At 42.5% G+C, this 13,166-nt stretch overlaps 1 protein-coding gene across 1 annotated transcript in view; it reads right to left on the minus strand.

The window, feature by feature from the left end:
- Window positions 1-3,902: 3,902 nt before the first annotated feature.
- The window catches only part of LOC118964725, a 66,480-nt gene continuing 57,216 nt past the window's right edge, over window positions 3,903-13,166 (minus strand). The window contains exon 5 of the mRNA XM_036979065.1: window positions 3,903-4,247. Coding sequence (XP_036834960.1) covers window positions 3,903-4,247 — 345 coding nt within the window. The remainder of the gene's footprint in view (window positions 4,248-13,166) is intronic.

A 13,166-nucleotide genomic window follows, 5' to 3' on the forward strand; every position in this document is an offset into this window, starting at 1 on the left:
ACTGTCACAGCAGAACAATCTCACGGTAATAACGATTACATCTTATACACCAGCACAACAAGATTTATAAATGGTTTTGGAATTAATGGATGGTTTTACATTTTCTCTAAATAACATTGTTTACTCACATTGACACAATTGTTAACTTAAATAAGTGTGATGTACCTTTAAGTTGAATTTCAGTCTGGCAAGCCTTTGTAGGAAAGACAGCTTCCCTCTGGTAGCCTTCACATCTTCAGCCATGAGAAGAGCTTCTGGCCTGGTGGCTTCGAAAGATGTTCTTGAGGCTGCTCTTGATGCCTCGTTACAACTGTGGAGAAGCTCCTTGCTCAATGACTTCACAAGAATCCTATTGAAAGTGGAGTCCTGAGTCGACACGGCCAGTTGGAGTATTTTCTCTGAGCCAAACTCCTTCAACAGATGTTTGTAGACGGTGCTGTATACTTTGTGACTCTTCAGGTTCTTGGGATAAGCTTGGGTCTCAGAGCAGCCTGACCATGCACAGAAGGCAGCTATAACTTTTGGAATCAGGTCTTGTGACGTGCGTGTGACGTCAGTTGGGTACAGATCAGTTTGGGTTTGGATTTTTGACAGAAGTCTCACCACTAACATGCTGATGAGGCCGGTGAAGTCATCATCACCGACTAAGTTAACAGTGGATGGGGTTGAAAGCGAGGCAACATCCGGGCTGGTTGAATTCTGATCACAAACAATGCTCTGAGGTACACCGAAACAACTGATGGTATCCCTTTCCTCAGCATCTATGTTGGCCTCAAAGCCTTGTGCAGCATTGGAGGTCCCACTTGTTGTCATGCTGATGGCGGAGAAAGATGGCAGATGGTAGGACTTACCACTCAGTAGACTGCCTATATCAGTTACAGTTCCGGTTGGAGATGACCCTCTGCCTTGTGCATCAGAAACCACAGAGTCCATGACCTGGCTTACCATTACTTTGGTAAACAGGCTGACTGTGTCACTAAATGCTGATGTAGAAAAAGAACATGAAATCCTATCTTCAGATACGCTAGCCGGCACACTAACTCCCTGAGCCAAACTCATTGAAGCTGTAGAGGGCACAAGGCTAGGAAGCAAGAGGCGCTTCACAGACTCCTCTGCAAAAAGCTGAACCAGCTTGTAAGCTGTGGGCTTCCCCACCGTCTTGTCATTCCTCTTCAGCTCAGTAAGGACTGTATCGGATGCACTCTTTCCAGCCGCCACTGTCAGAACCAGAGGGGTCAAGTTGCTCTCAGAAATGATGCGGTTGACTTGGTGAGTAAGATCACGTGAGAGAGCACCAATCCTACCCTGAGATATGAGCTCCTCCAGTCTTGCTATTGCAGCTGTTAGATCAGGGTGGAATGCAACCTCCCCTTCTTCCTCTGGATGTACCTCCTTTATGATGGTATCCACTATTGCAGACATGCTTTCCCTGGCATCACACACCAATGTTTTTGGCTTAGTAGATTTGCCCATGTCGATGACTGAGCATCTCACAATGGGCTGAGTAATACTCTCTGGTAAATCAGAAGAGATGGGAGTGCCAGGGAGTGAAAATTCCCACTCTGACTTCTTTGATCTGGCAGATGAGGATGACAACGAGGAGGAAGAACGCTGTGGCGCTTGATAGATCAGTTCCTCACCACATTCACTGCTTACCCTTTCAACATCCTTCAGCATCATTCCAACCACATGCTCTATTTGTGAAAGCGCAGTCACCGTTTGGTCAGATTTTGACAGCTCTTTCTGAATTATAACCAGAATATGGCTGAGGGTCTTTTTGGCTTGAGCCGTTGTTGCTTTGACTTGATTTTGCCATGTAAAATAATTCCTCATCTTTGTCTTCACATTGTGGTAAATAGTCTTTGCAGTTGTCCAGATCTTCTTCTCAGATACTTCCAAACCAGACTGTGAGCCTTTGGGTGTGGCCTCAGTGTACTCTGAGGTTTTCTCATCACTCTGTTGAAGCATAGAGTCTGCCTGCCATAGAGTAGTAGAAGACTCTGTGGGTGGGAAAAGGCTCTTCATGTCATTTGTAATTGATCCAACGATTTCAAAAGCAGTTATATCTGTATGCCTTAAGGAAATTGTTGATTTTGCTGGCAACATCTGAGAATCTGTCTGGCTGGAACTGACTTTGCTGGGAAAGCTACTGACTGATTTGATCAGTATTTTTCGCACTTCGTTGGTAGCGTTCATCTGGAACTCCTCACTGGAGAGTTTCTCAATGACTGAGGCTGGAGTATCTCTTAATCCTTCCAACCATGAAGAACCAGACACAGGCATGTCTTCTAGATAAGACATGACACTGTCCAAAAAGCCACAGACTTCAAGGGAGTTGTAAGAGGAACCCTCTGCAACAGATGATGTGCATTCCAAATCTGCCACCTCTGACCTATACATGGTCACAATCTGGGACAAGACCTCTTTGGTGCAGGGCACCATGTTGGAATCACAGAGAGACAGTAATGGTAGAGAGTTCTCACTTTGGCATTTACGGAGAGAACCAAGTCCTGTTGAGTTGACCACTTGCAGTATTGCCTCACTCTTACTGGTTTCAGGTTGCTCTGGTGTTTTCTCTCCTACAGAGTCAGTTGAATCACATCCATCAGATAAAGAAGATGAACTACGTTCTGATATAGGGGATTCACTCCTACATGGGGAAGGCAAGCTCAGGATTGAAACAGGCAGATCACTGGAGTCAGTATGCTCCAGAAGCACAGCACTGGAGTCAGCTTTTTCCATAAGTTCTTCCCCTTGGACTGGAGCTCCACCCATTCTGAGGTACAATGTCTCCAGCTTTGCCTGAAGTCTCTCGCAGAGTCTACGAGCTGCATGGAAGGGTTTCCGCTTTGTCGTACAGTGTCCCACTTGGGTATCTCTCTGGGTGCTTGTTGGCTGATCTAATTCAGCATACTGCACAATGTCCTTGACATCTTCAACAAAGTTATCAATTATTTGTGATGCCTCAGATTCTACTTTGGTCAGTATGAGCTCAGTGGCCGCAGAATCAAGGATCCTGTCAGATGGGCTAGATGCATTCATCAAGCTTGGAGTGGTACTAAACGAATGAGAAGGTTGAACCATACCAGAGATATCGCTCATTAACCTTCTCACAAGAATTTCACTCACAGCCTTTGAGGCTTTGGTCTTGAACTTCACACTAAACAGAGTGCCAAGATTTTGCATCATTGCTTTGCAAGATGTACATATTATGTTCAGCTCCTCTGGAACAGGAGAGTCTTCAACATCCAGGTGCTCCACTACAAGGTCACTGCCAGATGCCAACATTTTAACTTTCACAGCCACTTCTCGAAAAACCTTAGCCAATTCCGGATCTTCTTTTTCCAATTCACCCACCATCTCTGCGATAACAGTCATCACTTCTTCTGTTGCAGGTGGAATGCATGACTCTAATACAGAGGTAGAGCTCTGGTCCTCTGGGGTGGTGTGATCATCAAAACATTTCTGGACCATGTTGACCATTTGTTCAGCGGCCTTAGTACCAGAAGAAATAGGGGAGGACCGCCCTGAAATGGCTCTGCTGATGGTCGCAGAGAGAGCAGAGTTAAGCTGTTCGACCACCACCTTGATAAGACCAACAGTCAGCTCAGGTGGGCAGGAGGACAGGATATTATGATCAGACAGTTGCTCCTGGACACTTTTGATGATTCTGTCCTCTGTCATTCCCAGGAGGACTTTCACTGAGGTCTGGGAACTTTAAAACGAACAAGCAAAGCATGATAATTCCTGTCTTAACTTGGCAAATCGGTCAAGCGTTGTAATTTTAGTATTCTAAATATCTACATGTCCTTTTGATCGCTTTACATGCTCATTAATTTGAATATGCTCAAAGGCTGATACATTACATTTTGTACTACATCAGATAGAGTAAATTGCATTAGCTAACACTGGGATAGATGATCTTGCTGAAATCCATACATGAAAACCTTGAGGGGAACATACCTCTTAGAAGAGGGTGTTAGGGACCTGAGATGTTGAGCCCCTGTGCCGCCCTTATACATTTTCTTCGCCAGATATCTAACTTCCTGGATGAGCTCCAGTCTTTCCTGATCAAAGGCAGCAAAGGATCTTGCACTGCCACCCCTCTTGGGTGAGTCAGTGTCGTCGTCAGCAAAGTCCTTTACCCCAAGTACGCGGGCCAGGGCTGGCAGCAGGATCTTCAGGGTGGTCTGTGCGATGAAGGTTACAATTGTCTTGCACAATTTGGCAAGCTGTTCCTTCGTCATCTGTTTTGAACAAACAGAACAAAAACAGTATTTTCAATGGAACTGTGATGTAAAGTATTCTAGATCGAACAGAATGCATTTGATCAACATTGTTATTCTTGTCTGTGACTGAATTCAAAGTTTGATGAAGTCTGACAGAGAACATGAATAACAGAATATGACTTGATGGCTAATCTCTGAATTCAACAGATCATTGACACATCAAAGGTCAAAGGCAGGTAGGGAAACTTACAGGGTTTTTTAGTCCTTTGTAGATCACTTGCCACTGCCTAGACAATTTAAAATAAGTGTTTTAGTTAGTGTTTAGTTCCCACTGCACAATATTTCATAAATGTTGAACATTACAGAAAAACTTTTAACATACTCATCAGTAAGATTGCGCAGGAATGAGATGAGGATTGGGTAGGAGTATTCCATCTCATCCTTGTTGCCTGGGCCGAATGCAGCCTGAACAGCTTTCTTCTCCAGGAGCTCAATTACAGATCCTCTATCCAGGTGTTTATTCCTGGAGACTAAAGATGTGATTGCCGTAGAGGAAGTAGAAACAAAATTAAAGAGAAATCAGACGTTTTATCTCTTAATACTCTGATTTCATTGTTTAAGGGTTTTAGAATAGGCCTATTTTAATAAAGCTATCTATGTGACCTTTCTTACTGATTACAGTAGACTACAGTTTCATTGAAAATGGATAGCACAACCTGCACATCACAGACAGAATAGAGAAACAATGTAGTACTACAGAGGTAAATCTCTGACCTGCATCATTGTCAGTGTCCAGCTTCCTTGACTTCTTGCCACTCCTCTTACTTTTTGCCTAGGATAGAACAGAACAGATTCTAGATCTCAAATGATGGCAGACATGTAACACCAGGGCCCGTATACATAAAGTTCATCAGATAAGGTGTGGGCTCAACCTTGCCCAAATAATTGTATTCATTATGATCTCAAATGCAAAACTGATCCTAGATAAGCACTCCTACTCTGAGACAATTTATGAATAGGCTATGGGCCAGGTCAAAGCAGCTCTTAAAACACGTTTTGAAAACAGCTACTACGTATGTTGTTATCTGAGATATCTATGGTATGGCTGCTATCAGGTACAGAGTGTAACCCAGTAGGCCTATTATGTGCTCTGTCACTACTGCTATCTTACCTTCCTTCCCTTCTTGGCCTCCTCTTTGGGTGTGGCCACCGGTTCTTCCTCAACAACTTCCTTTCCTTCCCTCTGAGGATCACCATCCTCCCTCTGTGCTACCTGAAGGACAGACATTCCAATAAGTAATAATATGTCAATGTCAGAGTAGATCTGTGCAGAGGACATCATAAATAGAGCTACAGCCATATCAGCGCTAAGCTGGTGACTTTATAAAGAATGGTACATTAGCTTTACAATATGTTATAGCTTTTTACAAGAAATATCCGCTTATATTGCTTTACCCTTTTTTACTTTCCCCCAATATTGCATGAAGTAATTTAGCTTACCCTTTCTTCATCCATTCAAGCTATTTTATATCGCAAAAAGCATGTCCTTGTCTGTGTTGGTTACATTCAAGTTGAGTTCAGGTCGAGAGTGAGGACAATATTGCAAGCAGGGACTGTAATTTAGGGCTACATGCTACGTCATGGAACGTTAGACCTTTATGACATCACAAATAGTATTTTTAGGAAGAGCGCGGGAAAGGTTACTTGCCCACTCAGTAGGACTAGCTAATATTGACAGAAATTTCCCCGTCAAACGTTTTCGATTGCCTACCCCTACGCCTTCCATCGAACATGGTCCTGCCTTTGCAATATTGTCTCTCTTGTGGATTTACTTACGTATGACATGTAGGCTTACTGTGTCGGATCAAGTTGATTGATCTGTCCTAGTCAGCCTTAGGTTGAACCCAAAATCTGCTGGGAAATATTTGTTAATAATATTCATTTCAATGTCGTTTTATTCTTTGATTTAGTCCCAATCCAATCCTATTGTTGGCTGCCAATCCCCACCAAATATGTCATTGTAGGACATACTGTAGCGGGAGAAAGTGAGAGCTGCAACGCGGACGCGTTCGGTGGCTCCTTCAGTGCAGAGGCAAGCGCGTATGCCAGTGCCACTAAAGCCCGGGCTTGTGAGGCAGTAGTCTACAACGCTGACAGGCAACACCTTGTCATTTTATTAACTCACTAGAATTACATTGTCTTCTTCATTCATTTCGATTGCACTTTCTTTCGTGGTGAAATTAGTTTTGATTACTATTAACTTTAATCTACAGAGTTTAAGTGTTTATGTTGCCCACGTCATCATGTGATGCTGTGAGCAAACAATTTATGCCCAGCCTTCCTAGATAGGCCTGGCCTGCATAACACTATGAATCTGGGAAAACATAACACTTAAAAAAAAGTTTTACAGTGCAAAAATAGCGTAGGCCTACTTGTGTACTATTCAAATCAACACTAAAGCCACACCTCTTCACACAGACGTACCCAGATTCTGTTGTTTTAGCTTTAACCTCTGTTAAATTCACTTCCCTGGTTAATCTGTCATCATGTTTCGTGTTCTCCATGGTTAATCTGTCTCTATGTTTAGTGCACTTTAATATAGCCTGTTTACTTATTTGAATGTTTGATTATGTTGCTTTTTATCCTGCATATTTTGTTGTGTATTTAAATTGACTTTGGGTGTCTTGAAAATCACTTAAAATAGCACTGTTGGGGATCACGTGACCCTTGGACGAGATGGCCGCATGAACTAAGAGCTCCGCACAAGTAGTTTCCAATTCCTAATCTTACCTCCACCATTAGCCAGGAGCAAGAGAACCCGCTCCCCCACGAGGCACAACGAATGCCAACCTCGCACTCTATCGAAGACATCCTTTCTGAGTTGAGATCCCAACGTACAGAACTAAACACTAAATTAGATGCCATTAACTCTCAGCTCAGTGCGATAGGGGGCAAGGTGACAATCCTGGAAAACGCTTTGCCTGACATCAACAACACGATGTCCAGGCGCCCCGCGTTTATGGTTGAGGCAGAGGGGCGAATCCTATCCATGGAAAACTTATTGACAGATGCCATGGAAACAATAGCATATGCTAAAAAGAAAATCGAGCATCTGGAAGAGAAAACAGAGGACCTGGAAAACAGGGGGCGAAGGAATAATTGTGTTCTATTCAATCTGGGCGAAAAAGAAGAGGGAAAAATGCCACTGATCCGCTACCTGCAAGACAAACTTCCCGAGTGGCTCCACATGTCCACCGACAGGCCCATAGAACTCGAGAGAGCTCACCGAGCACTGAGGCCCCCACCAGCAGCCAGACAACCACCGCGCCCAATCACCATACGTTTCCTGAGATTCACCGACAAGGAACGAGTCCTACAGGCGGCGAAAAACAACACCATCACAGTGGGAAACGCCAAACTCGCTTTACACCAGGACCTGTCAGCTGGAATGCGCCGAGAATTTGACGAAGTGAAGAAATACTCCATTGACCGAGGCATCTTCAGGGGATTCAAATACCCAAACGAGCTCAGGATTCTTCACCAAGGAGCCTTGCGACACTTCAAAACTCCCGAAGAGGCAAAACGTTTTTTGAAAGACAATCCTGGCCAATGAGAAACAGACCAATGACTAAATGCGATTAATGCCATTACTAAAGGAGGTAAGACGACATATAGCCGATATCCAGAGACCCACCCCCTAAAGGTCATTATAGCCGTCCAATTTATATTTATTTTCCTTTAACTGAGAGTGATGGGCTTTATAGTCTAACCTAGGCCTACTAATGTTTCAGCCTACTTTTATTTCCCTGTTTTTTTGTTGTTGTTGCTATTATTACTTGGGGTTCCCTATGTCCCTCTGGGGAGGTATATGTAGGCTTGGCTATTGATTTTTATTTTTCTCCCCTCTTTTACTGTGGTCTGGACGAGGGCAACTATGTTATTTACTCAATGCGGGGTGGAGAGGATGAGGCATTTCTTTGGTGGGGAGACGTTGTGCGTTGCTAACTGTTCCCGGTTTTTGTTTTATTCGGAACACAGAATTGAGACGGAGCGGGGGGGTAATAGATCCAACGGGATGTGTCGAGTTGTTTGGGAACTCGGCTGGGGTGTTCAGAGATTATTATTTTATGTACACCATTTATTTTCCTTTTATGTGAACGCAGCTGTAATTACTAACCATTTTTACCCAGCGATGACTTGCACTAAAGTTCGATTAATGCTCGATGACGATGACTAGTACCTTGAATCTATTGACATGGAACTGCCATGGTCTAGGGCATGCAATAAAACGAAAAAGATACTATGTGCTCTAAAAAAGGAAAAAGCAGACATTGCTATTACAAGAGACACACTTCTGTGATGCTGAACATGCCAAACTCCGCAGAGCTTGTATAGGTGTATTTCTCATCTTTCAAATCAAACAGTAGAGGCACAGCCATACTTATCCATAAAAATGTTCCATTCATAATTGACAAAAACATATCTGATCCCGAGGGGAGATTTATTTTGATAACTGGGTCACTATATGGTCAACCAATTACTAATTAACAATTACTATATTAAACATATACGCCCCTAACACAGATACTCCTGCCTTCATGTCAAAAATTATAACCCTGTTCAATGAGCATTGTGTCTCCTTTGGCGTGGTGGCCGGAGATTTTAATTGTACCCTTAACCCAACCCTAGACAAATCATCTCAAGTCCCCACCACAAATCCTAGATCTGCAAAGATGTTGAACTCTCTTACTAAAGAGATGGGACTGATAGATATCTGGAGAGAGACTAATAGCTCATCTATGGACTATACATACTACTCTAATGTCCATAACACCTACTCCCGTATAGATTACATTTTTCTCCCAAAGAGTTTCATAAATTCAGCCACTTGTACAATCGGACCCATAGCACTTTCAGATCACGCCTTTGTCCACCTCCGCTTTGACCTCTGCAGAAACATCCCGAGGTCAAAGAGCTGGAAATTCAACACCGCAATACTATCAAACGAAGCGTCCCATAAATTGGTAACTACATGGATAGACAACTACACACAAGACAATAAAGATTCTCCTGTTTCTCCGGCCACAATGTGGGACGCTGCTAAAGCCACACTAAGAGGTCATCTAATTGCATATGCTTCCTCTAAGAAAAAAGCAATGGAAGCACACAGGCTAGATCTTGAGAGGGAGCTGGAATGCTGTGAAAAAATACATAAACAATCCCTAGACAGCACCTCCTGGAGTCATCTTAAAGCATCCAAAGCCAAACTGAATTTGGACTACACTCGGGAGATAAAAAAAAAAAAGTTTTCTTTACTAAACAGAAATACCATGAGTATAGCAATAGGCCCAGTAGATTGCTTGCTTACCAATTAAAAAAGGAGCAGTCAGAGCGTACAATCATGGCTATCCGAACAGCAGAGGACGAGGTCACATATGACCCAAAAAAGATCCATTTAACTTTTCATGATTTTTACTGCAAACTATAAACCTCTGAGAGAGAACACACGGAGGCAGAACTCCACTCTTTCCTAAAGGGAATCTCGCTACCTAATCTATCAGAGACCGACCAAGAAGATCTCAACTCCCCCTTCACTCCTGAGGAGATCCTGGAGGCAATTACCTCCATGCCACCTAATAAGTCCCCAGGCCCAGATGGATTCCCCAGAGAGTTCTACAAAGCTTTTTGGCCCCAGCTCAGCCCTATCTTCATGCCAATGCTGGAGGATTTTTGCAAAAACTGAGTTCTCTCAGACTCAATGCACACAGCTCGCATTACAGTGTTGCTAAAAAAAGACAAGGACCCCCTATCCTGCTCGTCCTTCCGGCCCATAAGCTTGTTGGATTTCGACTATAAAATAATTACCAAATTGCTCGCCAAAAGACTTAACACTCTTCTTCCCAAAATAATAAAAGCGGACCAAACTGTATTTATTAGAGACAGATACTCTTCTGATAACATTCGCCGTCTTTTTGATATTATTGATCAAGTAAACGCACAGAAGACCCCTGTCCTACTGGCTTCACTGGATGCTGAGAAGGCGTTTGACAGGATGGAGTGGAACTTTCTGTTTTCATTCTTAGAAAAGTTCAATATGGGCCCAAATTGTATTAAATGGATCAAATCACTATACTCTCATCCAAATGCCATGGTGACTACTAATGGACTGAACTCTGACAGATTCCCTCTGGAACGGGGCACAAGACAAGGGTGCTCGCTGTCCCCGCTGCTCTACTTGTTGGGGGCGGAGCCTCTGGCAGAGCTGATAAGGAGCAATCCAAGTATTATGGGTGTTTCTGCAGGCGGCCTGCAGCACAAGATTTCGCTTTACGCGGATGATGTCTTGCTCTACATATCCAACCCTGAGAAATCCCTCCCTCTCATTTTAGACACAATTGCTCAGTATGGCAAGTTTTCAGGTTATAAGATCAATTTTAACAAATCCACTGCCTGCCCTCTCAATATTACACTCACCAGCTCTATGAAGACACTTTGTCCTTTCCAATGGAAAACACAGGGGTTTCAATACCTCGGGATCTTCATAACACCAGATCTGAATAGCCTTTTTAAGGAAAATTATCTTTCACTCCTGGACCGAATCAAGAACGATCTCCAAACCTGGATCTCCCTCCCAATTAGCTTAGTAGGAAGAATTAATGTAATCCGTATGAACGTCCTCCCTAGACTGAACTACTTATTTCAGATGCTCCCATGCTATCTCCCAGTAGGTTCCTTTTTCAAAACAACTAACCAAAGCATCACCAAATTTATATGGGGCAATAAAAAACCTAGGATCAAGTTTTCCACTCTATCGAAACCTGAATCTAAGGGTGGTCTTGCCCTTCCCTCCCTTCAATTGTACTACTGGTCTGCCCAAATCCGCAACATGCTAACATGGATCACAAACAGACAAGAGTCAACGTGGATTCAGATAGAAGCCCAATCCTGTGGTTCATTGCCCTTAAGCTCAATTATATTCATTAATAACTTTAGTGAAGTGGGCAACATAGCCAAAACCTTTGTGATTTACAGCACCCTACTAGCGTGGAGGGACTGTAAGAAATACCTGGGCATTTCCTCCCAAATATGTTCTCACTCGCCTATAGTGGGCAACCCAGACTTGCCAAAAGCCCTGAGGGAGGCCAACTTTAATCTTTGGCATACTCTAGGAATCAGGACCTTTTCAGACCTATTTCATCAGAAAACCACTACACTGAAATCCTTTCAAGAGCTCTGCAGTGAATTCGATGTGCCAAGATCCCATTTTTTCAAATATCTTCCAAATTAGACATGTAATTTCCTCATTTACCTCCGAGAGGAGGTTTAGAACTCAGTTGAATGAAGTTGAAACCCTTCTTGTCACAGCACAATCCATTAAAGGCAAAATATCTTACATCTATAGACTCCTTTCTGAGAAAGGAAGCTCCTCCTTTACTCCTTTGAAAATAATCTGCGAAAAGGACCTTGGTCTGACTATCAGTGATGAGTTATGGGCGGAGGTTTGCGACAGGGTATACTGCTCCTCTACCAGTGTAAAAATGAAAGAATCTAATTACAAATTTTTGTACAAATTTTATTATACTCCTTTGAGACTCCATAGAATGAAAACATATATGTCTCCTAACTGTAAAAGATGTACCTCTGAAAGTGGAACCTATATGCATGTATTTTGGAGCTGCAGGGAGATTGCCAGATTCTGGCAATCTACATACTGCTGCACAGAAAATACTAGAGGTACAGTTTGATATGACCCCGTGTATCTATCTTCTTAATGCCCAGCAGGACTTTGTTCTTGATCCTGACAGAGAAAATTTGCTTATGACTATTACATACTTTGCTAAGAAATGTATTCTTCTATTGTGGGCCTCAAATACCCCTCCTACATTTAAAATGTGGATTGACCAGATTGTTGACTTTCTTCCTCTTGAAAAGCTCACTTATGACCTCCACAAGAGACAGCCCAAGTTTGATAGACTCTGGTCTTCACTATTCAACTATATTTCAAACTGGACAGAGTGAACGGGGTGACTAGGGAAATGCGCAGATACATGTTGTGTAAGGTACTGTAAAACCTAAAAACGAATTATTGGCCCGTCGTCTCAGCGAATGCTTGAAATAGCTGATAAGAACCTTGATAGTGCTGCTGCAAGTGTTAAATGTTTTTTTGTGTGTTTTTATTTTAATTTCGTTTTTGAGTACGTGTGCACCAAGGAAAATAAATGCTTTTATTTGACTTTATCATTCATTTTAATTGTATTTTTATTTTTTCATATGTATTATTATTTTTTGACTTTTTCTTTTTTTAAAGCCTGTGAATGTGGAATGTGTTTTGTTGGTTGATTGAAAAACAAGAAAACTTAATAAAACTTTCAATTGAAAAAAAAAATAAAAAATAGCACTGTTGTTCTAATCGTCAGATCGCAGGTATTCTGATCTTCACTGTCCATGGTGCTGAATCTGGCTGGGTAGATTAGTTTGAATGCTGAAAACTTGTTTGCCTACATTTAAAGGCCCTGTGAAGTCAAAATAATTTGATTTCATATTGTACAACAGCTGATGAAACTAACACTGTAAATGTGTTTTACAAAAATGTGATCGGGGTTGCTTCCTGATAGTTCTGGTTGAAAATACGGAGCATGTTCCTCTGCCCAGGCCTTGCTGACACTTGCCAGATCTTACACTGCCTGGATAGGTATTTTGTGTATCAGCTAACCACATCATATGTTATAGCAATCTGTCAGTCGATGACACAATGGATGACTTGGCACACAACCATTGGTTGATGCATGCAACACCTGAGCAGGGACACATTCTTTTCACAGCACTTCAATGCAAAGTAATTTTCGTAGAAGGTTTGGAGAGCATTTTCACTAACCCTAACCCTTTTCCTAACCTTAACCTCAGTTTCCTAACCTGCTACGAAAAATTCACTTCGAT

Source organism: Oncorhynchus mykiss, chromosome 5, assembly GCF_013265735.2.
Source record: "Oncorhynchus mykiss isolate Arlee chromosome 5, USDA_OmykA_1.1, whole genome shotgun sequence".
Lineage (NCBI taxonomy): Eukaryota > Metazoa > Chordata > Actinopteri > Salmoniformes > Salmonidae > Oncorhynchus > Oncorhynchus mykiss.